This window comes from Hippopotamus amphibius, chromosome 1, assembly GCF_030028045.1.
Source record: "Hippopotamus amphibius kiboko isolate mHipAmp2 chromosome 1, mHipAmp2.hap2, whole genome shotgun sequence".
Classification (NCBI taxonomy): domain Eukaryota; kingdom Metazoa; phylum Chordata; class Mammalia; order Artiodactyla; family Hippopotamidae; genus Hippopotamus; species Hippopotamus amphibius.
The window spans coordinates 43,966,497-43,992,049 of NC_080186.1; the positions used below are offsets into that span (position 1 = coordinate 43,966,497).

The window sequence follows — 25,553 nt, forward strand, 5'->3', positions numbered from 1 at the left end:
CTACATCTGGGTCTCTATTTCTGCCTTGCAAACTTGTTGATCTGTACCATTTTTCTATAGTCCACATATATGTGTTAATATACGATATTTGTTTTTCTCTTTCTGACTCACTTCACTCTGTATGACAGTTTCTAGGTCCATCCACGACTCTACAAATGTCCCAATTTCGTTCCTTTTTACAGCTGAGTAGTATTGCATCGTATATATGTAGCACATCTTCTTTATCCATTCATCTGTTGATGGACATTTAGGTTGCTTCCATGTCCTGGCTATTGTAAATAGTGCTGCAATGAACATTGGAGTGCATGTCTTTTTGCATGATGGTGTTCTGTGGTTATATGCCCAGTAGTGGCATTGCTGGGTCATATGGTAACTCTATTTTTAGTTTTGCCAGGAACCTCCATACTGTTCTCCACAGTGGCTGTATCAATTTACATTCCCACCAACAGTGCAAGAGAGCTCCCCTTTCTCCACACCCTCTCCAACACTTACTGCTTGTAGATTTTCTGATGATGCCCATTCTAACCGGTGTGAGGTGATACCTCATTGTAGATTTGCATTTCTCTAATAATTAGGGATGTTGAGCAGCTTTTCATGTGCCTCTTGGCCATCTGTATGTCTTCTTTGGAGAAATGCCTATTTAGGTCTTCTGCCCATTTTTTGATTGGGTTGTTTGTTTTTTTGATAATGAGCTGCATGAACTGTTTATATACTTTCGAGATTAATCCTTTGTCTGTTGATTCGTTTGCAAATATTTTCTCCCATTCTGAGGGTTGTCTTTTTGTCTTGTGTATCATTTCCTTTGCTGTGCAAAAGCTTATAAGTTTCCTTAGGTCCCACTTACTTATTTTTATTTCCATTACTCTAGGAGGTGGGTCAAAAAAGATCTTGCTGTGATTTATGTCAAAGTGTTTTACCTATGTTTTCCTCTAGGAGTTTTATAGTGTCTGGCCTTACATTTAGGTCTTTAATCCATTTTGAGTTTATTTTTGTGTTTGGTGTTGAGTGTTCTAATTTCATTCTTTTCCATGTAGCTGTCCAGTTTTCTGAGCACCACTTATTGAAGAGGCTGTCTCCATATCCTCGCCTCCTTTGTCATAGATTAGTTGATCATAGTTTATCTCTGGGCTTTCTCTCCTGTTCCATTGATCTATATTTCTGTTTTTGTGCCAGTACCACACTGTCTTGACTACTGTAGCTTTGTAGTCTGAAGTCAGGGAGTCTGATTCCTTCAGCTCTGATATTTTCCCTCAAGATTGCTTTGGCTATTTGGGATCTTTTGTGTCTCTATACAAATTTTAGGATTTTTTGTTCTATTTATGGAAAAAATGCCATTGGTAATTTGATAGGGATTGCATTGAATCTGTAGATTGCTTTGGGTAGTATAGTTATTTTCACAATGTTGATTCTTCCAATCCCAGAACACGGTGTCTCTCTCCATCTGCTTGTGTTGCCTTTAATTTCTTTCATTAGTGTCTTATAGTTTTCTGAGTACAGGTCTTTTACCTCCTCAGTTAGGTTTATTCCTAGGTATTTTATTCTTTTGGTTGCAATGATGAATGGGATTGTTTCCTTAATTTCTTTCTGATCTTTCATTGTTAGTGTAGAAATGCAAGAGATTTCTGTGTGTTAATTTGTATCCTGCAACTTTACCAAATTCATTGATTAGCTCAAGTAGTTTTCTGGTGGCATCTTTAGGATTTTCTACGAATAGTATGTTATCTGCGAACAGGGACAGTTTTACTTCTTTTCCAATTTGGATTCCTTTTATTTCTTTTTCTTCTCTGACTGCTGTGGCAAGAACTTCCAAAACTATGTTGAATAGAAGTGGAGAAAGTGGACATTCTTGTCTTGTTCCTGATCTTAGAGGGAATGCTTTCAGTTTTTCACCATTGAGAAGGATGTTTGCTGTGGGTTTATCGTATATGGCCTTTATTATGTTGAGGTAGATTCCCTCTATGCCCACCTTCTGGAGAGTTATCGTAGATGGGTGCTGAATTTTGTCAAAAGCTTTTTCTGCATCTATTGAGATGATCATGTGGTTTTTATCCATTTGTTAATATGGTGTAACACATTGATTTGCGTATATTGAAGAACCCTTGCATTCCAGGGATAAACCCCACTTGATCATGTTGTATGATCTTTTTAATGTGTTGGATTCTGTTTGCTGGTATTTTGTTGAGGATTTTTGCATCTAAATTCATCAGTGATATTGGTCTGCAATTTTCTGTTTTTGTAGTATTCTTGCCTGGTTTTGGTATCAGGGTGATGGTGGCCTCATAGAATGAGTTTGTGGGTGTTCCTTCCTCTGTAATTTTTTGGAAGAGTTTGAGAAGGATGGGTGTTAGCTCTTCTCTAAATGTTTGATAAAAATTCACCCGTGAAGCCATTTGGTTCTGGACTTTTGTTTGCTGGAAGATTTTTAATCACCGTTTCAATTTCATTACTTGTGATTGGTCTGTTCATATTTTCTATTTCTTCCTGATTCAGTCTTGGAAGGCTATACCTTTCTAAGAATCTGTCCATTTCATCCAGGTTGTCCATTTTATTGGCATATAGTTGCTTGTAGTAGTCTCTTATGGTGCTTTTTATTTCCATGGTGTCTGCTGTAACTTCTGTTTCATTTCTGATTTTATTGATTTGAGTCCTTTCCCTCTTTTTCCTGATGAGTCCTGCTAGAGGTTTATCAATTTTATCTTCTCAAAGAACCAGCTTTTAGTTTTATTGATTTTTGCTATTGTTTTCTTTGTTTCTATTTCATTTATTTCTGCTCTGATCTTTATGATTTCTGTCTACTAACTCTGGGTTTTGTTTGCTCTTCTTCAGTTTCTTTAGGTGTAAGGTTAGATTGTTTATTTGGGATTTTTCTTGTTTCTTGAGGTAGGATTGTATTGCTATAAACTTCCCTCTTAGAACTGCTTTTGCTGCATCCCATAAGTTTTGGATCGTTGTGTTTTTGTTGTCATTTGTTTCCAGGTATTTTTTGATTTCCTCTTTGATTTCTTCAGTGATCTCTTGGTTATTTAGTAGTGTATTGTTTAGCCTCCATGTGTTTGTGTTTTTTACAGTTTTTTTCCTGTAATTGATTTCTAATCTCATAGTGCTGCGGTTGGAAAAGATGCTTGATAAATATGATTTCAATTTTCTTAAATTTACTGAGGCTTGATTTGTGACCCAAAATGTGATCTATCCTGGATAATATTCCACGTGCACTTGAGAAGAATGTGTAATCTGCTGTTTTTGGATGTAATGTCCTATAGAATATCTATTAAGTCTAGCTGGTTTATTGTGTCATTTAAAGCTTGTGTTTCCTTATTAATTTTCTGTGTGGATGATCTGTCCATTGGTGTAAGTGGGGTGTTAAAGTCCCCCACTATGATTGTGTTACTGTCAATTTCCTCTTTCATAGTTGTTAGCATTTGCCTTATGTATTGAGGTGCTCCTATACTGGGTGCATATATAATTGTTATCTCCTCTTCTTGGATTGATCCTTTGATCATCATGTACTGCCCTTTCTTGTCTCTTGTAACATTTGTTATTTTAAAGTCTATTTTATCTGATATGAGTATCACTACTCCAGCTTTCTTTTGATTTCCATTTGCATAGAATATCTTTTTCCATCCCCTGAATATTTCAACAGAGAAATTTCCTAAATGAGCCCCTAGAGTTACAGAGTATTAAAAATATTAAAAGGTTAGAGTCACTGTTTTTATTTTTTTAACCAAATTTCAGACAGTATTGACTCATGAGAATGTTGTCACCTCACATTTCTACCCACCTCTCTTCTCCCACATTCTACTTTTTGTTAGATATATTATTTCAACTTAGGGAGACACAGAACACAGTGGTTAATGAAGCCTGGGCTCTGTAGCCAGAAAACCTAGGCTCCAGTCCTGGCTCCATTACTTGCTGGTAGTGTGATCTCAGACAAGTTACTTAAACTCTACAAAGCCTCAGTTTTCCTTATGTGTAAAATAAGCACAATAGTATCCATATTCTGTAGTGTATCATTACAAAGAGCTCAGTACACAGTAAGTGCTCAGTAAATGCTGTAAAGGTTTACATTATCAATATTTACATTCTATTAGTAACCCTAATTAGCCCAATATTCATTCTAAATGAGATTGTGCTCATCACCAGTCTTTTCATCAGAGCTTCTCCATTCCTGAATTATTTCTCTTGATTCACCTATTTACTGGTTATCAATAGATTTTTTTCCAGAAAAGTGTATAGATTCTACAACCTCTAAATTCCTTCAGTTTTGAGAATTCCTTCTTGCCAATGTTCTATTTAAACAGTATATAGTTACATCTTGATTTTATATCCAGCTTGACAAATCTTTTACTGGATTGTTTACTTAGATTTTATGCATTATTGATATAGCTGGGTTTAAGTCTACAGTCTTACTTGTTTCCCATTTGTCCCAAATGTTTTTTGTTTCTTTTTTCCCTTTCTTACAATTCTGCTGAATTGTATGTTTCTAGCAGCCCATTTCATTCTCACCATCGGCTTTTTCATAATACTTCTTTTTATCAGTGGTTTATCTAGTGATAATACTGTGTATCCTTAACTTAATCACAATCTACCAAGAATTAATATTACACTTCACATATAATGTAAGAATCTTACAGTAGTACACTTTCATTTACCACATTTCTATCCATTGTACTATTGCTGTCAAGTTTTACTTCTAAATATATTACTTTTTTGTTTGGCTTCTATATAGTGTAAGCCCTATAGTATAGTATGCATTACTATTATTTGTGCTGCAGTCTTTTAAAGACATTAAGAAATGAGGGAAAAAGTCATATATTTACATGTATATTCTAGTGTGCTTTCTTCTTCTGTATGGATCCTAGTTTCCATTTTTTATCATTTTCCTTCAATCCAACTGTTCTTAACTTTTCTTGCAGTGCAGGTCTGCTAGTGACTCATTCACTCAACTTCTGTTTATCTGAAAATGAATTTATTTCATTTATTTATTTATTTGGCCACACCATGAGGCTTGTGGGATCTTAGTTTCCTGACCAGGGATTGAACCCAGCCCCTTGGCATTAAGAGTGTGGAGTCCTAGCCATTGAATTGCCAGGGAATTCCTTATCTTCATTTTAAAAAAACATTTTCACTAAAGTAGAACTCGAGTTTACAGTTTTTTCTTTCAGCACTTAAAAGCTGTTGTTCTTTTGTCTTAAATTACTTCTGATGAGAAGTCAGTGATTATTCTCACCAATGTTCCCTTCAATGTGTCTTTTTCTCTGACTGCTTTTAAGATTTTCTCTTTATCTTTGGCTTTCAACAAATGGTAATAATATGTCTAGGTGCAATTTCATTGGTTATCCTGCTTGCATTCACTAAGCTTCATGGATCTGTGATCCATGAAGTGATATTTTTCATCAAATTTGGAAATTTTACACTGTTATTTCTTCAAATACTTTTTCGTGACCCAATCTCTTCTCTTTCTGGATCCCAATACATGCTATGTTAGATTAAGGGATATTGAACCCCATAGGTTGAGGCTCTGTGTTGTTGTTGCTGTTATGCTTTTTCTCTCTCAGTGCTTCAGTTTACATAACATCTACCATCCTGTCAAGTTCACTGATGTTTCAGATTTACTTATTATTTCCTTCTGATGTGTCCAATTTGCTATTAAGCCTGTCCAGTGAATTTTTTGTTTCAGATATTATGTTTTTCAATTGCAGGATTTCATTTGGTTCTTTCTAACAGTTTCAATTTCTGTGATGAGATGTCCCATCTGTTCATTTGTGTCCATCTTTTATTTGAACGCTTTAATAAATTTATTTTCCTTGTTGAAAAATATTTGACTGTTAATTCTAACATCCCTGTCACATCTGGGTCTGTTTCTATTGACTGCTTTTTTCTGTTTAGTAATTTCTTACTTTACACTGGACTTTGTAGATGATACTTTGTTCACTCTGGGTTTTGTTGTATTCATTTAAAGACTGTTATACTCTGGTTTCTCTTCAGATCACATAAATCTTTCACCTTTTACTACAGACTGTTTTGTTCTGGCAGGTAACTAATTCACTGGTGAATCAGCCTGATCCTTCTGAGACTTGTTTCTAAGTTTTGGAACCTTTCTACAGTCTCAGTTGAATGTCTATGGTATTCATTGAGGTCTCTCCATTCTGGGTTGTGGGATTCAAACAACTCTCAACACAGTGAAACCTCTAGTCTCTTTTCAGGTCACAGCTCCCCAACAGCTTTTCACTGCAAGGCTTCTCAGAGTCTCCCTATGCATGTGCAGCTTAATGTTGAGCCAAAGACTTAAGAGCACCCCTATGTGGATATCTGGAGCTCCTTATCTGTGTAGCTCCTTCTTCTCTGGTATCCTGTCCTGCAAACTCCAGGAGCCTCAGTGGCCAGAAACTCTGACCTCTGCCTCATCAGTTCAGCAAGACTATCATACTCTACTTGGCTCCCACCTCTTTGTGCCTAGTCTGAAAAGCACCTCTAGGCAGAAAGCCAAAGCAATCATGCATAGGGCTCATCCTGTGTATTCCCCTTTTCTCAGGGATCACAGTACTGCACTGCCTATTTTCCAATGTCTGAAAACAGTTGCTTCATATATTTTATTGAACCCATGGTTTATATCCTTAAAAGTTCATTTTAGTTGCCTTATGGAAAGAAGGTTAGAGACCTGCATTAATGAAGCAGGAGAGGAAGGTGGCTTGGATAAATATGGCAGCAGGAAAGGGAGAGACAGGACAGATCTGAGACATTTTAGAGCTAAACTCGCCATGAGCTACTAGATAGTGAGAGATACCACCTGCTAAAATGGAAGACAACAGGGGTGTAATATTTGGGAGAAAAAGAAATCAATTAAGAATTCCAATTAGATTTGTTAAGTATGAGATGGCTGTAAGAACTTCAAGTCAAATTTTCTAGTAAACAGTCAACTATATGCAGTTTGGGTGGAGATAAAGGTTTGTTTGCAATTATCATCACTAACCTATCATCCATTGTTGCCACATCCTAGAGACCACCACTATTAATTTTTGGTGTATTTCCTCCTTGTACCTTTTCAATGTAGTTTGGTCTTGTTTTTACATGTTGTAATCATAAGTGTTCTTCATTTCCCATTACAAACCCTTCTTAATATGTTTTATTAAGAATATTTCATCAAAGTGATATATCAGAGTTACTTTCCACTTCCTTTCTTAAGACATTTAAATGGCTTCACAAAAATAGTTCAAAGCTGATTTCATTGATGAAAACATCTGGGCAAAACATTCCTTGGGTCACTCAGTGTCCAATCCAAAGTAACCTCTGCAGCAACCAATACAAACCAGACCTGTTCACATTGATAGAATGTTTTATAATTTAACAAAGCAGTCACATGTGAGCTCATTTGATGCTCAGAAAAATCCTATGAATAAGGTATGAGCTGATGTTATTACTCCAATTTTGTCACTGAGGTATTTGTAGCTCAGGGAAAGAAAAACCTTGCCTGATGCCACAGTGTCAATTAGTACCCAGGATGAAAAGTGACCTCTCACACTTTCCCCTGCCCCAAGCTATCCTTGATAAAAAGGAGAGTTATTAGCCAGTCTTTGTCAAGAAAGGACACTGGGTATGTTTTTAGAACAGAAGGCAAATTCTTAGGCTCAGAACTAGGCAAGGGGTTCAACAGTATTGGCTTTTAGACATGGCAGGGCCCGAGGTCTGCTAAACAACAATCCAAAAGGGTCTGAGTAGCAAAGATCAGCTAACGGGATCTCCTGTGACCACACTGGACCTGGAGGGAATTATTTAACAATGTCAGTTTAGCAGAGGATTTAGTATTATTCTCCGAACACCCTGTATTCTTTCACCTGCTCACCTGCTCTCTATTCTAAAGAGAAGGTATAACTCTATTCTACCTCCATCAAACAAAATCCGCTCAGTCCTTTAAGAACCAGTTTCGGGACTTCCCTTCTGGTGCAGTGGTTAAGAATCTGCCTGCCAATGCAGTGGACATGGATTTGATCCCTGCTCCAGGAAGATCCCACATGCCACTGAGCAACTAAGCCCGTGAGCCACAACTACTGAGCCTGTGTTCAAGAGCCTGCACACCACAACTACTAAGCCCGTGTGCTACAACTACTGAACCCCGTGCGCCTACAGCCTGTGCTTTGCAACAAGAGAAGCCATCACAATGAGAAGTCCACACACTGCAATGAAGAGTAGCCCCCACTGGCCGCAACTAGGGAAAGCCTACATGCAGCAACGAAGACCCAACACAGCCAAAAAGTAAATAATTAAAAATAAGAACCAGTTTCAATGCCTCCTCCTCTCAGGACGCTGATGATGACATGCTCCCAGAACTGAACCCCCAAAATACTTTACATGTCTCTCTATGAAGATACTTATCAAGCTCTCCCAGGTTAAGAGGTATTTCTTCCCTGGGGAGAGGGTGAAAAAAAAGATTTCTTCCCCCACACTGCTCCACCTTTGCTTCACTGTACATAGTAAGTACTAAAAGTTTGATCAACAAAGGAGCATTTAAGAAAAAAAAAGTCTCAGTGCACAATCATTAATCACATGTTTGTCTAAGAGAAGGGAAAATAATTGCACAACCTCCAGAACCTCTTTGTTCTCCTTAATTCAATAAGGAACTCAAAGTCCTTGTGGGAAATATAGCAAAGTATGATATAAAGACAAAAGGAACCCAAAACTTTACCAAGACACAAATTCAGAGACTAAACAGCTAGAAACATTTTTATTTTGCACAGTGTATTACGTAGCTGAGTTCACATCATACATAATTTTGCGTTCAGCTTTCTTCACTGAACATTATATCATAAACTTTTCCTGATGTCAACAAAAATTATTTACAAACATTTAATGGACTATGTAACATTTCAGCTGATGGAAGTTAACATTATTTACTTAACTAAACTACTACTGGTGGCACACAGATTTTTTAAAAATAGTTAATATAATGCAGTTATATATTACTTATAAATTATAAGTTAATGAAAATAAAATTCTGCCAGATAGATAATGCTGGTATCTTTGCATTTCCAGTTATTTCCTTAGGAAAAGATACTAGGAGAATTACTAGGCCAAAGAAATGCCCCTCTGCTCAAGCAAGGGAACCAGATATTTCTGTTAATGCTAACCTTTCTTCAAATTTGAGACTATCACAGACCCCATGTCCCATGTGAAGGCAGAAAGAGCCCACACAGTTCCACAGACTTAAAGACATCCTCTTCATCAAACTTTCAATGAACATACTTCTAACCAGGCTTTACTGGGAACAAAGGATGAATGAATCATATCATCTTCAAGAAGCTCATGATCTAGTGGGCAAAAAAGGAGCAGCCTGTCTAAGGTCATATTTCCTACTTGTGGTGGTTTTAAAATATGCCCATAAATTCTTCCTCCAACAGGTGGAATTAAGTTTTCTCCAATTAGTTTAGGCTAATCTTACTTACTCACTTCTAATAAACAGAATGGGGTAGAAACGAAAAAGTGTGTGACTTCCAAGGGTATATTATAAAAGACACTGTGGATTCCATCTTGCTCCCTCTTTTGGATCACTTACTCTGGAGGAAGCCAGATGCCATGTCACCAAGACACACAAGAGATCCATGTGACAAGGAACTGAGGTCTCCTAACAACACCTGGCAAGGAACAGAAGCCTTCACCAACAGCCATGTGAGTGAGCCAGCTTAGAATTGGAAACTCCAGTTCCAGTCAAAACTTCAAAGGACTACAGCCCTGGCTCCCTGGCTAATGTCTTGACTGCAACCTCACTGAGACACCCTGAGGCACACAGCTCAGCCACTCCCAAATTCCTGACCCACAGAAACCATGTGAAATGATAGGTTTGTTGGGATATTTTGTTATTTAGCAATAGATAAATACTACTCAATACCAACTGCAATTAGGTCATGAGGAGAAAAGACAGATGAAAAGGAATTAATTATTGGTCCCTTGCTCTGTGCCAGGCACATGCTGATGCCTTTACTTACATTACCCTACTTAATCCTCACAACAACCCTATGAAGCAAGTACTATTTTTCTCTCCATATTACAGGTGATATAACTGACGCACAGAGTTAATGTGACTGGCTAAAGGTCCCACTACTTGCAAATAGCATTCTCTACAGTCTGCCTAACTTGAAAGGCTGTGCTCGTCCCTCCATCACTTTGCTAAACTCTTGACCCCAAATTTTCCTACAGCATGTTTTCCCAATGCCTGTGAGGACCCTTCTGTAAAGAGGGCTCAGTATGAGCCTCAGGATGTGATGTCAGCACTACCATCAATGATAAGGACCAAAGAAAGCAAGCCCCCCCCCTCTTACCTTTCCCAGTCACATAATAGGCCCCCAGTTTGTAGCAGCTATCACTGTGTTTGTTCTCTTCACAGTTGAACTTCAACACCTTGGCAGCCTCTTCAAAATTCTTCTGGATCCCTTCCAAATAGTCCACCAACCGATAGCAACCTGTGAAGAAAGGGCAAAAGCTGTCGTTCAAGTCTGGGGCAGTGGGGTGGGTCCAGGTGTGGCAGGCCAGATGTACCTTTTATTTAGGACCAGCCTCTCTCCTCCTGAGGTGTGGCAAGGTGTCCTCACCAAGAAGAATGCAGGTAGTGTTCAGCCACTCCTACAAATGGCACTGTCCGCCCTCAGCCTGGGACTGAGCAATGTGCAGACTGGGAAGACCATGGCCCCTGCATTGGCTCTAATGCTCACCAGCCCTTCTGCTCCCTGTCAGCAAGGACCAAAGACCCACTGGCTTCCATGATGAAATTTTTCTAGCTTTGGAACTTCTCAGGAAGTTCAGTAGTAAAACACTGAGAACCAACAGGGTCCATGGGCTAGTCTCCATAGTGGCAAGAAAGGAGTGCTTTGATGACTATACCTTAATCTTTGGCTAGGCTGGGTACATGAAGAAGAAAAAGTCAAAATGGCAGCTACCAAAGGAGTTGGAAATAGACTCCCTCTCCTTGGCAGTCTCTAGTCCCAGCAAGCCTCTCCTTAACATCTCTCCCCTGTCCCTTTTCTTCATCAACAGTAACACCCATCTCTCATTCATTTTCATTCAATGAATATTTGAGCATCTATCTGCATCAATGTATGAGACAATGCTTTAGCTGCTGGGAATACAGTCACTTGGCCTCCTAAAATTTCAGTTCTAGAGGAGGAAATACAATAAATAAATAAGTAGGTTAACAAGATGCAGTCAAATCTTAATAAACACTATGACAAATAAAACAGGATGATAAGATAGTTCATTGTGCATGTTGGGGGAATGGTTGACCTAGACTTGGCAATCAGGGAGGGCCTCACTGAGGACTTCAATGTGTGAATTGCGATGTGAATAATGAGAATGAACTAACTATTTAAAGACAATGAGGGACTTCCTAGGTGGCGCAGTGGTTAAGAATCCATCTGCCAATGCAGGGGACACAGGTTCGATCCCTGCCCCAGGAAGATCCCACATGCCTTGGAGCAACTAAGCCCATGGGCCACACTATTGAGCCTGCACTTTAGAGCCCGTGAGCCACAACTATTGAGCCCATGTGCCGAAACCACTGAAGCCCAAGCACCTAGAGCCCATGCTCCGCAATGAGAGAAGCCACAACAATGAGGAGCCCACGCACCACAATGAAGAGTAGCCCCTGCTAGCTGCAACTAGAGAAAGCCCTTGTGCAGCAATGAAGACCCAACACAGCCAATAAATAAATTTATAAAAAAAAATAAAGACAGTGAAGGCTTCCCTGCTGGCGCAGTGGTTAAGAATCCGCCTGCCAATGCAGGGGCACGGGTTCGAGCCCTGGACTGGGAAGATCCCACAGGCCACAGAGCAACTAAGCCTGTGTTCCACAACTACTGAGCCTGAGCTCTAGAGCCTGTGAGCCACAACTGTTGAGCCCACATGCCACAACTACTGAAGCACACATGCCTAGAGCCTATGCTCTGCAAGAAGCGAAGCCACCAAAATAAGAAGCCCATGCACTGCAATGAAGAGTAGCCCCTGCTCTCCACAACTACAGAAAGCCTGTGTGCAGCAACAAAGACCCAATGCAGCCAATAAAATAAAAATAAATAAAGACAATGAAATGGGAAAGAGGTAGAAAGTCTCAGGCACAAGGAACAGTATATAAAAAGGACCCAAAAGAGGGAATAAGCTTGGCACAAAGAAGATAAATGTGGCTGCATCCAGGAGGAAAGGGGCAAGAAATAAGAAGAAGGCAGGGACTAATCACAGAGCCTTGTAGAAGAGAGGAAGAAATTGGGATTTTATTCCAAGTCAATGGCAAACCACTGGAGGGTTTTAAGATGGGAAGTGATATGATTCAATCTGCATTTTTAAAAGGTCATTCTAGCATATATGTTTGTGTGTGTCCGGATGGATATGGAGGAAGTTAAGTGTGAGGGGACACACTCCAACACTGATAATAACAAAAATGTGTTATTTTGTCATTTAAAAATCTAATAAACAAAATTAAAATGTAAATATGTTTGTGACTAGAGAACAGATTTTAAGGGAGTGAGGGTGCAAATGGAGAGTCAAGTTAGAAGGCTGCTTCAGTAACCCAGGTGAGAAATGATGATTTTGAAGAGTACTATAGAAGTAGCTATAGTAACTACAGCCTCCTCTCAGGCTCTCCTTCTAAAGTGCCACAGCCTGCCCTTCTTATATGCCGACCCTCCCCTACTTCACTGCTGGATACATCTCCAGAGTACAAAAACATGAATGGCTCTCCACTGTCTACAGAATAAAGTCTAAATGCCTTTCCTTAGCATTCAAGGTCTGACACAGTGCGGCCCAAGGTCCCTCATCAATCTTATTTTTGTCTACATTCTGGCTTCAACCTTCCAAAAGAGCATTTTCTTCTCTCCCTCTGCTCCATTTAATCAACACTACTTGCCTATCCCTCCTGACCTCTTCCAGAAGTCTTCCCCGACCATTCTGTTCCTCAGTGACTCCAACTCCTGTGAATTCTCCCTATACTTAGGACATGGAGCAGCCCTCAAAGAACCACCCTGGGTTCTTTTTAAGCCATCATACTGCAGAGCAACTCTGTGTAGTTGGTCAGCTTCAAGCTGGACTGCAAGCTATTTGAAAGTAGGGCCAGTGCCATTTTTTCCGCCTTTATGAAAAAGTAGGAAGAAGAAAACCACCCAAAGGTACTGGCTGCTAGGGGTGGCCCCTTCTAGACATCAGCATCCACCCACACAATGAAGTCAACTCAATGTTCCCAGAACACACGGGGCACATTCATGCCTCAGAGGCTTTTCACTAGCCGTTATCTCTGCCTGGCACGGATCCCCCTTACCTTCCTCGACACTTTGTTCATATGCCACTTTCTCCATGATTCTCCCTGACCACTCGATTCAAATTGCCCTCCTGAACTCCGGATACCTCTCAGTCAGTTCTTTTTCCCACTGCACTTACTACCTTCTCACACACGGTTTCATTTATTTTCTTATGTTTATTGTCCAATACCCCCCACTAGCACGCAAGCTCCACGAGAACAGGGTATTTTATCCGTTCATCGATGTAGCCTCAGTCCCTCTACTCCAAATGTCCCAGCCCTTCTCTTCCTTCCCGCCCTCCTCCAGGCTCGGTGCCGGCAGAGTATGCCCCCAATGCGAGCCCCGCAAGTCGTCGAGGAACCCAACCCGCCCCTCCCCAACACACACACACACACACACACACACACACACACACACACACACACACACACACACACACACACACACACACACACACACACACACACGGCAGCCAGCGTCCCACAGCCCCCACGCCTACAGCCCGTGACCCCTTCCAGATCCCCTCAGAGGTCGCGCGCGTGACCCGCCCCGCCCCCGCGCCTGCGCCCTGGGCCCCACGTGTCCTTAAGGCCGTGCAGGCGGCGCTCACCGTCTGGGTCCTTCTCGCGGTAGCACTGGTAGTTGCACTCCACCTCCATGTTCTCCAGAAAGGACTTCACCTGCTCCTCATCCTGGAAGTCCACCACGCCCGCCATGGCTCTCGCTCGCCCAGCCAAAATCACCCCGCCGCTCTGCCCCTGGCCGCGCCGCCCGTGGGCCCCACGGTCACGTGAGCCGGCGGAGGGGCGGGGCCTGGGAGGGGCTTGCCGCTGAGGTCGGCGCGCGCGCAAGGCAAAGTTCCCGGAGCCTAGGCATTTTGTCCGCGCTGTTAGTCTTTGGCCGTCCGGTCTATTCCTCTGGTCAGCACACTCGTAAAAGTGGTAGCCGTCTTTCTGCAGCACTTTATTTGTGACAGCCTTGTGGTCTTAATGCTTCTCTGCCTGCAGGCATTTATCCCTTCAGCTATCCATTCTTTCGTTAATTCGGTATTCCCTAAGCGCCTCTGTGTGCATCGCCAAGTGCTTGGTTTTAGTAATACAACAGCTAGAAAGTATGGTCCCTGCCTTTAAAGAGCTTTCAGTTTAGTAGGAAGGCATTTGTTTATTCATTCAGCAAGTATTTTGAGCACCTACTATGTGCCAGGTGTAGCTGGACAAACCGGTGTTCATAAGTCTGTACAAGTGCGGTGAAAAGTGTGGTTCATCTCTGTTTTCCTCCCAGACCTACCCTCACCTCCAACATGAATGACCTAAGGAATGAATGGCTATGGAAGATGATAACCAGAACACAGTAGCTACGCTGGTTGCAGTAACAATACTGTTATAAAAGCTAATACCTAAACAGTGATGAACTTTGTTCCAGACTCTATTCTAAGAGCTTTATACTAATTCTCATTTAATTCTCATGGCACTCATTTGACCCTATGGGGTAGGAATTATTGTTATCCCCATTCTCCTGATAAGGAAACTGAGGTACACAGAGGTTAAGTAACTTTCCAAGGTCACACAGGAAGTGAAAGAGTTTTACCGGAAACCATTTTTAAATAAAAGAATGAGGTACAAGAGGAACATGTCAAAGATATGGAAAAGAGAAGAGGAACTTCAGCTGGTTTTTGCTTTTTCTCCTGCTCAGAATCATTGGTTCCATAAAGCCTAGACTGAAAACTCTGCAAAGACAGTCAGTTCCTATTCATTTCTGAGTCCCAGCCAGTCCTCGTCTAGAGCCCTCAGTGGAGCTCAATCCGTGGTTTCCCATCACCTATAGCAATGCTTCCCAAATGGCTCCACTACTAACCTATCCCTAATGACATCAGAGAGTGGACTACTTCCAACTGCTTCCTAATTGGAGAGCAGCTTACTGCACCTGGGAAATGTCTTTGAAATCCAAGTTTTATTTTAAAAGTTCGTATGATTTTACATTCAATTTCATAATACATCTTAGCTTACCACATTCCAGTTGCTATGTCACATTTACTAGTGGTTTCTCAAACCCCTGGTCATCTTCAGAGATCCCTCAGTACACGTGTCAGATAAAGAATTCCTGATCTTCGATTTTGAGTTCACCTTCCTTCGCCTGGCCTCCAAGACCCTGTACCGTCTGACTCTAGTGTCATCTCCTGCCTCTCTTCCCCCATACCACACCCAACTTTCTGTTCTCTGTATCAGTCTCAGGTTTGTGTCCCTGTTTACTATGGCTCTTTTTTTCTTATTATTTTTATCTTATTTATTTTATTTTTGGCTGCATTGGGCTTCATTGCTGCGCTCAGGCTTTCTCTAGTTGTGGCGATCAGGGGCTACTCTTTGTCTCGGTGCACAGGCTTCTCATTGAGGTGGTTTCTCTTCTAGAGCATGAGCTCTAGGTGCAACTTCCATAGTTGTGGTATGTGGGCTCAGTAGTTGTGGCTCCTGGGCTCTAGAGAGCAGGCTCAGTAGTTGTGGGACACGGGCTTAGTTGCTCCAGGGCATGTGGGCTCTTCCTAGAACAGGGATCAAACCCATGTCCCCTGCATTGGCAGGTGGATTCTTAACCACTGCGCCACCAGGGGATCCCTAGTATTGCTCTTGATGCTTGGACTATCCTTCTCAAATCAGAGACCTTCTCTGTACAGTCTTCCCAGATGAAACAACCATACACTCCTAAAGTAGATTTAGATGCTCTTACTTCACTGTTCCACCCCACTTGGTCTATTCTGATATAATGTATTTGGAGATGACTGGCTTTAGAGGGCAGACAGATCTCAGTCAGAATCCATGTCCCATGTTTACTAAATTATGACCTTGACCTAATCACATTTGTGAGCATGATTCCTCTTCTGTAAATGAAGATCCCTCGTATGGCTGTCAGTAGGACTAAAATTTCATGTATGCATTATGCTTAGCACAGTGCCTAGTTCACAGTCATTCCTGTTCTACAAATGTTTCTTGTCAAACCCCAAAAGGCATGAAAGTCTGTGTCCTCCACCAGAATGTGAGCTCTATGTCCCGCTGGTCACAGGACTAAAAATAGAGCAGAACTTGGTGAGAGTGATATAAATAACTAAAGTCAGGGACTGGGCCACAAATGTGTAATACTCTTCCCTTAATCATATTTGCTGATTGAACTGCATTGAAATGAGACAATCTGAGCAGTAGAGGGCGATAGAGTTGAGGAAAAGGTGGAAGAGAGGGGGGGCCAAATATGAAGTCACATATTTTTAAATGAAATTTAAGGTCATCAAATGGGTAGCCAGCTTCTTTTTTTTCAGTCCTGTCCTTATCTCTGTAGTTTTATTCCCCTCTATTCTTATAAATGTTTGCATTTACTTTAAAAAAGTATTTATTTTAACTATTCAAGTGGTACATGAATATATTCTTATTGTAAATTATCTCATGTTTTTCCCCAATAACCCTTTTTTTAATAGGTCTGATATTTTGGGACTTCCCTGGTGGTCCAGTGGTAAAGAGTCCACCTTCTGGGACTTCCTAGGTGGCGCAGTGGTAAAGAATCTGCCTGACAAGGCAGGGGACATGGGTTCGAGCCCTGCCCTGGGAAGATTCCACATGCCACGGAGCAACTAAGCCCATGCGCCACAACTATTGAGCCTGTGCTCCAGAGCCTGTGAGCCACAACTACTGAGCCCATGTGCTGCAACTATTGAAGCCCACGCACCTAGGGCCCGTGCTCCACAACAAGAGAAGCCACTACAATGAGGAGCCTGCACACCACAATGAAGAGTAGCCCCCGCTCTCAGGAACTAGAGAAAGCCTGTGTGCAGCAACGAAGACCCAATGCCGCCAATAAATAAATAAAATAAATAAATTTATTAATAAAAAAAAAAGAGTCCACCTTCCAATGCAGGCGACACGGGTTGGATCCCTGGTGGGGCAACTAAGCCTGTGTGCCACAACTACTGAGCCTGTGCATCTCAGCTAGATAGCCTGTGTGCCGCAAACTACAGAGCCCACGCACTCTGAAGCCAGTGCAGTACAACTAGAGAGAAAAAACCTGCATGCCACAACTAAAGAGAAGCCCACGCGCTGCAACAAACAGCCTGCCCACATGCTGCAATGAAAGATCTCACATGCCGTGACTAAGACCCAACACAGCCAAAATTAAATACATAAATAATAAAATATTAAAAAATAGATCTGACATTTTATTTTATTTTATATAGGATAAGTATTTTATTTATTTATTTATTTATTTGTTGGCCGCACTGTGCTGCATGTGGGATCTTAGTTCTCCAACCAGGGATCGAACCCATGCCCCCTGCAGTGGAAGCGCAGAGTCTTAAACACTGGGCCACCAAGGAAGCCCCAATAACCCTTTTTGATAAGCATGATACAGCTTACAGACTGTTGCAGAGAAATTGAAAGTCCAAGAACTTAAGTGATTTACCCTCAAACACACAGCGAGAGGACCAGGAGAAATTCCAAGAGGACTAGGCCTCTTGGAATCCTAGCAACTATCCCAGATCCTGGAGGGAAGAATTCAAGAGCATTATAGTGATCACTTCCTGACTCCAGACTTAGATTCAACTAATAATATTAATCAGTCACTAATTATGAGTTTAGTGCTTTAGATATATTACCTCTTTTATTCTTCACAACATTACACTTCATTCGTTCAACAAACATTTCCTGGATGTTTAATAATGACTAGGGCTTAAGGGGTGCAAAATTAAAGAGTGCAAGATTACAAGAAGCACATGCAATTCTTAAAAGAGGAAAAGCACTCATCAATAAATATATGGTGAGATGTTCCTCCTAATGATTAGAGGAAGGCAAAGTTAAAACACTGTAATATTTATCTCTTAGATCATCAAAGATTGGCATCCTATGTTTTAAGGGGGCTGAGAAACCAGCATTCCCATACACTGTTGGTAGGAATATAGATTGATGCCTCCTCTTTGGAGAGCAATTTGGTAATATGTATGTATGTACGTATGTATGTATGTATGTATGTATTTTTTAAAAATTAATTAATTTTTTTGGTTGTGCTGGGTCTTCGTTGCTGTACAGGGGCTTTTGGGGGGTGGGAGAAAATATTTGCAAACCGTCTATTCCACAATGGACTTGTATCCAGAACATATAGAGAACACCTACAGCTCAACAATAAGAAGATAACATTTAAGAAAATGGGCATTATATTTGAGAAGACATTTCACCAAAGAAGACATGTGGATAGGTAATGAGCACACAAAAACATACCCAGCATGAGGATATGTAAATAAAAATCCACAATAAAATAACCTTACAAAATTAGTAGAATGGCTGTAATCAAGAAGACAAATAATACCAAGCGTTGATGAGGATTAAAAAAAAAAAACTGAAACCCTTGTATATTTTTGGTCAAAATGCAAAATGCTGCAGTCATTTTGTATTTTTGTTTGTTTGAATTTCACTTTGTTTAAGGACACTTAAAATGAGATTTACCCTCTTAACAAATTTTTAAGTGTACTAATATATTATTGTTGACTATGGATACAGTGTACAGTGTTGTACAGCAGATTTCTAAGAGCTTGTTAATCTTGCTTAACTGAAACTTTATGCCCTTGATTAGTAACTCCCAGTTTCCCCTTCTGCCCAGCCCCTGGCAACCATCATTCTTCTCTTTGATTCTATGAATTTGACAATTTTAGATACCTCATATAAGTGGAATTATGCAGTATTTATCTTTTTGTAACTAGTTCATTTTGCTTAGCATAATGTCCTCAAGGTTCATCCATGTTGTAACATATTGCAGAATTTCCTTCTCTTTTAAGGCAGAGTAGTATCCCATGTGTGTGTATATATATATGTACATATATATATACACACACACACCATAGTTTTTTTATCCATTCACCTGTCAATGACATTTAAGTTGTTTCCACATCTTGGTTACTTTTTTTTTTTTTCAAGATTTTTTTGATGTGGACCATTTTTTTTTAATTTAGAAATTTATTCTGTTTAATCCACAAGCTTTATATAGCTTTAGTTTAAAAAACAAAAACAAAACAAAACAGTGAAAACAAGGCACTGTTTCAAAGTCTGGGCCCTTCCAGCTTTCCAAACACAAGAGCTCTGAAAGTTGTATATACCAATCAGAAGAACAAGACAAAATTAGGAATGGAGCCACAACATTTCATAAAACAAAATTTTATATAACTGAAGGATCCTTCCTGGGACTAGTTCATTGCCTTTATTAAAAAAAAAAAAAAGAATGAAATTCCAGTGTTCCAAATCAACTTGTCACACATCAATATAAACCCACAGTGTTTATGGCAAACAACATGCTTTCATTTTTCTATCTCATCCTAGAGCTCGAATCCTGATTCATTTCAGCAGAGACTCCACAGGCATCAAGAAAGATTGTGGCATTAAAATATTCATTTATACTTTTGTGGTAGTTCAACAGTGGTCTTATTTCTGGGCAAGCTTGCAAACCATACAAGGTTGGAAGCATCATAACTTAAATGGCTGCTAAGACTCAAATGAGAAAAAAGGAAAAAAAGAAAAAGTAGAAAGAAAAACCTCTGGGAATAGCCAGGGCATTTAAAGGAACCATAAGAATGCCAACAATATTTAAACCCCATTTTTTAAAAAGGGGATTTTTTTTTTTTTTGGCTTAAACTATTTCACTCTAAATGAATTTATGTCAGCTGTCAATGAAAGAATGTCACTAATACACTGTGGACACCTTTTGCAATGTAAATTCCATGCTCTTTTTTTTTTTTTTTTACATGATGAACTTCAACCTAGCAATTATTACAAAAAATGTTATAGTCTAAAGCTCAAACACATTTTAGTAATTTTGAAATTGAATTGCGTACAAACCAAATAAAATTTACATCATAACAAACATTTCCACCTAGGACTGTGGGGACACTTGAGCCTTCCGCATTGATCTCAGGGCCTTTTCATGCAGGTGATTTTCTAAGTTATCAAGGTTATCTTCAGCCTGACTCAGTCTCCTTCTTTAGGCTCTGGCTCTGCTTCTGGTTCTTCCTGTGCTGATGTGGTTGTGGGAGCAGCAACGGCTGCAGGAGTTACAGCAACTGCAGCAGCTGCAGCTACAACCTTTTCCTTCTTGTGTTTTTTGTGCTTCTTGTGCTTATCCTTTTTGTGTTTCTTATGCTTTTTCTTCTTTTTCTTTCCACCTCCTTCTGGGTCTGAATTCCTTGCTGGTGATGGGTTTGGTGTTGGGCTTTTAGCCTTTTTAACCGGTACTGCTGGGGACCAGTTGATAGAGGGCGACTGATACTGAAAAGGGGATGGAGGTGCTGGGGGGGTTTTCACTGCTGGTTCAGCAGATCCCGAGACAGATCGAGAAGATGAGACCCTCCTTGCTGACTGAGGTCTTGGTGAGGCAGCTTTTTTTGTCTTTTTGGGTTCCGGAGTCCTGGAGACTCTCCTAACGGGCCTAGAACTTGGAGATGGGGCCTGCCTTCTCTGGGGCGATGATGATGCTCCTCTTTGAACAGTTGGAGGACCTGAGGAGGTCCGAGGAGCTCGAGGCCGTGGTGAGGGCGAACCCCGTTTGTTTGGTTATAGTGACTGAGCCTCCCGGGTAGATCGGCTCGGGGAAGACCCTTTCCTATGCTTTGATGACAACGAAGGAGAACGTCTCTTGGTGATGGGGGAGCTTCTTTGTTTGGGAGGTGGCGAACTGGAGACCCGACGCTATGGTGGTGGAGATGGTGAGGCCCTTCACTTAGGAGGGGGTGAAGCCGTTCTCCTCTTTGGAGGCGGAGAAGGAGAGTATCTCCTCTGTACTGGAGGAGAGTATCTTTTTGGGGAAGGTGAGCGACGACGTGGGGGAGGAGGAGTCCTTCGCCGTGGTGGTGGTGTAGGAGACCTGCATCGACGAGGCGGAGGAGCAGGAGAAGGAGAATGTCGCCTTCTGGCAGGCGGTGGGCAGGGACTTCTCCTCCGTCTACCGCGAGGGGAAGTCGCTTTCTGGCGCTTTCGAGGTGATGGAGAGGCACCCCGGGAAGGGGAATGTCTCCGCCCCTGCCTACCTCACCATTCTTCACGTGGGACCTTTTGCGTCGCTCATCTTCTAAGGAAAAGGAGGAGCCAGAATCGGATGAAGACTGCTGGGTCTGTCGTCTATATTGGCGTCTCTGCTGCACAGAATCTGCCGCAGCCATTTTGCCACCTTTATCTTCCGACTCAGATAACTCTACTTTTCTAGGCTTGGGTGCTGGTGAAGGGGACTCTCTTTCCTCAGTACCTTTATGTTTTGTCACTTTACCTGAAGTTCTCCCTGGAGAGACAGAAACACGACTTTTCCTTGTACGGTCTGACTGCCGGGGTGTTGGGGAATGACGGGTTTCTGGCGGTGGAGTTGCTGGAGGTGATGGCCTATGCCTTCGCCTCGGAGAACTTGCTGAAGAAGATAACCTACGAGTTTTTCGAGGAGGGCTGGATGTCCTCTTTGGAGGCTTCTTTGGTGGTGACCGGGAACGAGACGAATAAGATGACGAGCTTCTCCCAGACAAGGATGCCGATGAATGCCTTCTTCGTCTGACTGGAGATCTACTCCTTCTATGCTTTGGAGGAGGAGGCATTGGTCTCGGTGGAGTTCTTCTTCGAGGAGACGGCCGTCTTCCTGGGCTTGGCCGTCTTCTAGGGCTTGGCCGTCTTCTAGGTGGGTATGATCTTGGTCAGGATCTACAGCGCCTTCTCGGTCGAGTATGAGAAGGAGAGCGAGAACGCGTCCGGGATCTTGACTTGGAACGCGACCGACATCTTGGTCGAGTCTTCTTTTCTGTTTCCTTTTTGGAGTTTTTCTCCGGAGAAGGTTCTTTAGGCTCTGGTACTGGTTCAGGCTTGGAACTTTCAGGATGTCACTTGTAGAAGTGGCCTCTTGTACTGAAGGTTCTTTTACTTTCACTGATGGCTCTGGGAGCTCCCGAGTTTTTTCCTTCTTTGGGGAAGGACTCCGGCTCTTGGTTCTGTGACCGGGAGATCGAGAATGACTGCGCTTTCTCTCTCTCCCGACAGGGGACGATGGTCTTCCAGGTGAAGGAGATCTGGATTTGCATCTTCTTGGGCTTCGAGACCGTTCCCTTTTTTCTCTGCTGCTTTCTTTTTCTTCCTTATCCCTCTTATCCTTGTCTTCATCTTTCTTTTTCATAGATGCCAACTTTTCCTGTTCAATCTGTCTCTGTGTTATTTCTTCTTTCTTCAGTTCTAGGAAGGCAGAAGGGATTCCAGCGATGTTTTCTTGTGCACTTAAGAGCAGGGGCCACAGTTCTCCCATAAATTCTCTAGCATTTTTTCCCATTCAAAAACCCAGTCAGGTTGATTTGCATCATTTTGGCGTCTGGATTCTTCACGTCCAGCTGGTTGAAAATAAACTCAATCACAACATCATCTTTAAACCCAAGGATTTCCGTTGCTCGTTTTGTTATCCAAGGCTTTATAACCTCCAAATTTACTTTGCTCATGTCCACCTTTTTTTCTAGGCATTCTGCGAATTTCACCTGCTTCAGTAGCTGCTTCTGTTTGTTGCTGAACCGATTATCCTGTTCTGCACTTGTTCCCCAGAAGAATCCCGCCTTCAACTTGCTGCCTCGCAGGGGGATCGCTCCCTATCCCGAGGTGCACTGCGTCCCCGTGATGGAGAGCGAGGACTTTTTTTTTTTTTTAAGTCTTTATTGAATTTGTCACAATATTGCTTCTGTTTTATGTTTTGGTTTTTTGGCCATGAGGCATGTGGGATCTTAGCTGCCTGACCAGGGATCAAACCCGCACCCCATTCATTGGAAGGCGAAGTCTTAACCACTGGACGGCCAGGGAAGTCCTCCATCATGGTTACTCTTGTGGAACCAAACTAAAATGAGTCTCTTATGTCAGGGACAAAATGGAGATGGTCAATACAAGCACACAAGGAAAACTTAACCTTACAGGAATTTACAGCTCTTCTCAAAAATTAGCAGAGGACACCACCCAATCCTCAAACACCAAGTCTGTTCATACAATTTCTAGACTTTGTTCCCCTGACTCAGCTACCCTGATCCAAATAAGAAAGAAAACCACTAGGCAACCGATCAGCTGAAAAGAAACCAAATAACTTCCACATTTACTCCATAAAAATTCCTTGGTCTGTGAGCAACTCAGAATTCATTGCTCCTTGTAGCCTTGAGTTTCCTGGCTTGCGTATGTTTAAATTTGGGGGGAATCTCCATACTGTTTTCATAGTGGCTGCACAATTTTGTATTCCCATCAACAGTGTGCAAGGTTTCCAATTTCTCCATGTCCTCAGTATCACTTGTTTTTTGGTTTTTTGATAATAGCTCTCCTGTCAAGTGTGACGTAATATCTCATTGTAGTTCTGATTTGCATTTTCCTGATGATTGGTGACTTCTGGGGCATCTTTTCATATACCTGTTGACACATCTTCTTCGGAGAAATGTCCACTCAAGTAGTTAACTCATTTTTAGCTCATGTTATTAGTTTTTTGCTATTGAGATGTAGGACTTCCCTGCATATCCGGGAGATTAACCCCTTATCAGATATCTGGTTTACAAACATTCCCTCCCATTCCGTAGGTTGCTTTTCATTCTGTTGACTGTTTTCTTTGCTGTGCAGATACATTTTAGTTTGATGTAGTACCAAGTGTTTATTTCTGTTTTTGTTGCCTATGCTTTTGATGTCATTAAAATGTGCTTACAGGGAATTCCTTGGTGATCCAGTGGTTTCGACTCCATCCTTTCACTGCCGGAGCGGGGTGGGGGTGGGGGTGGGGTGGTTGATCCTTGTTGGGGGAACTAAGATATTCCAAGTGATGCGGTATCATTCGCCGCCCCCAGCCCAAATGTGCTTACAGTTTTAACCCAGAAATTCAACTTCCAAAAATGTATCCTACAGAAATTCTTATACAAATAAATATTTGATGCAGTTTTTGTTGTTGTTACTGCTGCTGGTTTTATAGTAGAAACAACAAATGTCCAAGAATAAGGGCTTTGAATACAATGTAGACATTTTTTAAAAAAGAGAGAGAAATAGGTCTTCTTATACCAACATTGAAAGATGTTCAAATATAGTTAAATGGGGAAAAAAGTTGTATAGAATAACTTAATTTTTGAAACAAAAGTTATCTTTTGTATATTCATAAGAAAAAAAAAAACCTGAGAGAAAATACACTAAACTGTTAATAGTTAACTGTGGGCTGGGAAGAAGAGAGGGAATAGTGTACAAGCGACTTCCGGTGTTTGTATTCTATTTTGAGTTTCATAATAGTTTTTGTAAGCAGACAAAACAGTAAAAGAAAATTTTAAGGAGATGATGTCTTTACTAGACATGTTCACTTTTGTGGGTCATTTCAGAGGTTTAATATCTGTTTTATAAGCGTGGTTCAGAGAAGTAAAGTGATTCCTTCAAGGTCACAGAGCACACCAATTCTCTCCCAGAGGTCACTTGACAGTGAGCTGACAGGACCACCAGGTGTGGAGAGACGGGACCAATCACGTTTGCTGTGAGGTCACTTTGAAGGCCTGTGATTGGTGCTGGTGCCGAAGCTGAGCCGGCTGTCAGCAGCCTGAGCAGCTGCGGGTGGCAGGAGGCTCGGGGTGATTACGCCTTCTTGAGGTTGCTCTGGGGGCACCAGTTCTCTGTCCCCCACGGGTCCCCTGGGGACCCTCAGCATTGGGTGGATTAGCCGTGGAGACGCCCTGCCCTTCCTGTTGTGGCCAGTTAACCCCCCAAGCCCATGTCCGCATAGCCTGCAGCCTCTCTCCCTGCATCTCTCCCAGTGAGCACAGAGAAAGGTCAGTGACAGGTGCCAGTCTTTCTCAGACTCCCATTTCAGCTGTGGTGATTGCACATCACAAAGTCCGGCATGACCTGCCTTGCCTCGAGCCAACACAAGCAATCAGAGAAGGCTTCAAGCAACCTCTACTTCCCGGCCTGTCTTTGAGGCTCCCAGGCTGTGTTGCAAGCTGGAGAGGCCCCTGCTTTATAGAGAAAAAGAAGGGGAGGGGGGTGATCCAGAGAGAGGAATGGGTTTGGTCCAGAGCACACAGCAAATTAATGACAGAGTCACAGACCCTTCCTTCAGGACAGCAAATTGGATGGTAAACTTTCCAAATTTATCTTCACCTCCTCCTCACAAATACCCTCTCTCTTCTCTGCCTCTGGCTTCCTCTGTGTCTCATGCTCGTAAAACATCACCTGAAGCAGCAAGTTTTATCAAGAATGATAAGAGCTGATTCACTTTGGTGTACCTCAACAAAAATATTTTTCCTGTTTAAAA

The 25,553-nt window shown here is 41.7% G+C and overlaps 1 protein-coding gene and 1 pseudogene across 2 annotated transcripts in view; both read right to left on the reverse strand.

Moving 5' to 3' along the window:
- LOC130838143 (cytochrome c oxidase assembly factor 7) overlaps window positions 1-14,056 on the reverse strand; it is a 42,977-nt gene extending 28,921 nt beyond the window's left edge. For both annotated transcript variants that reach the window (XR_009049631.1, XM_057710900.1), the window contains exons 1-2: window positions 13,882-14,056; window positions 10,311-10,451 (exon numbers count right to left, since the gene is read on the reverse strand). Coding sequence is in view for 1 of the 2 variants with exons in the window: in XM_057710900.1 (XP_057566883.1) it covers window positions 10,311-10,451; window positions 13,882-13,987 (247 nt within the window). In the remaining variant the exon portion in view is untranslated. The remainder of the gene's footprint in view (window positions 1-10,310; window positions 10,452-13,881) is intronic.
- A 6,106-nt stretch (window positions 14,057-20,162) lies between these two features.
- On the reverse strand, window positions 20,163-22,857 carry LOC130859517 (serine/arginine repetitive matrix protein 1-like; annotated as a pseudogene).
- Window positions 22,858-25,553: the final 2,696 nt, after the last annotated feature.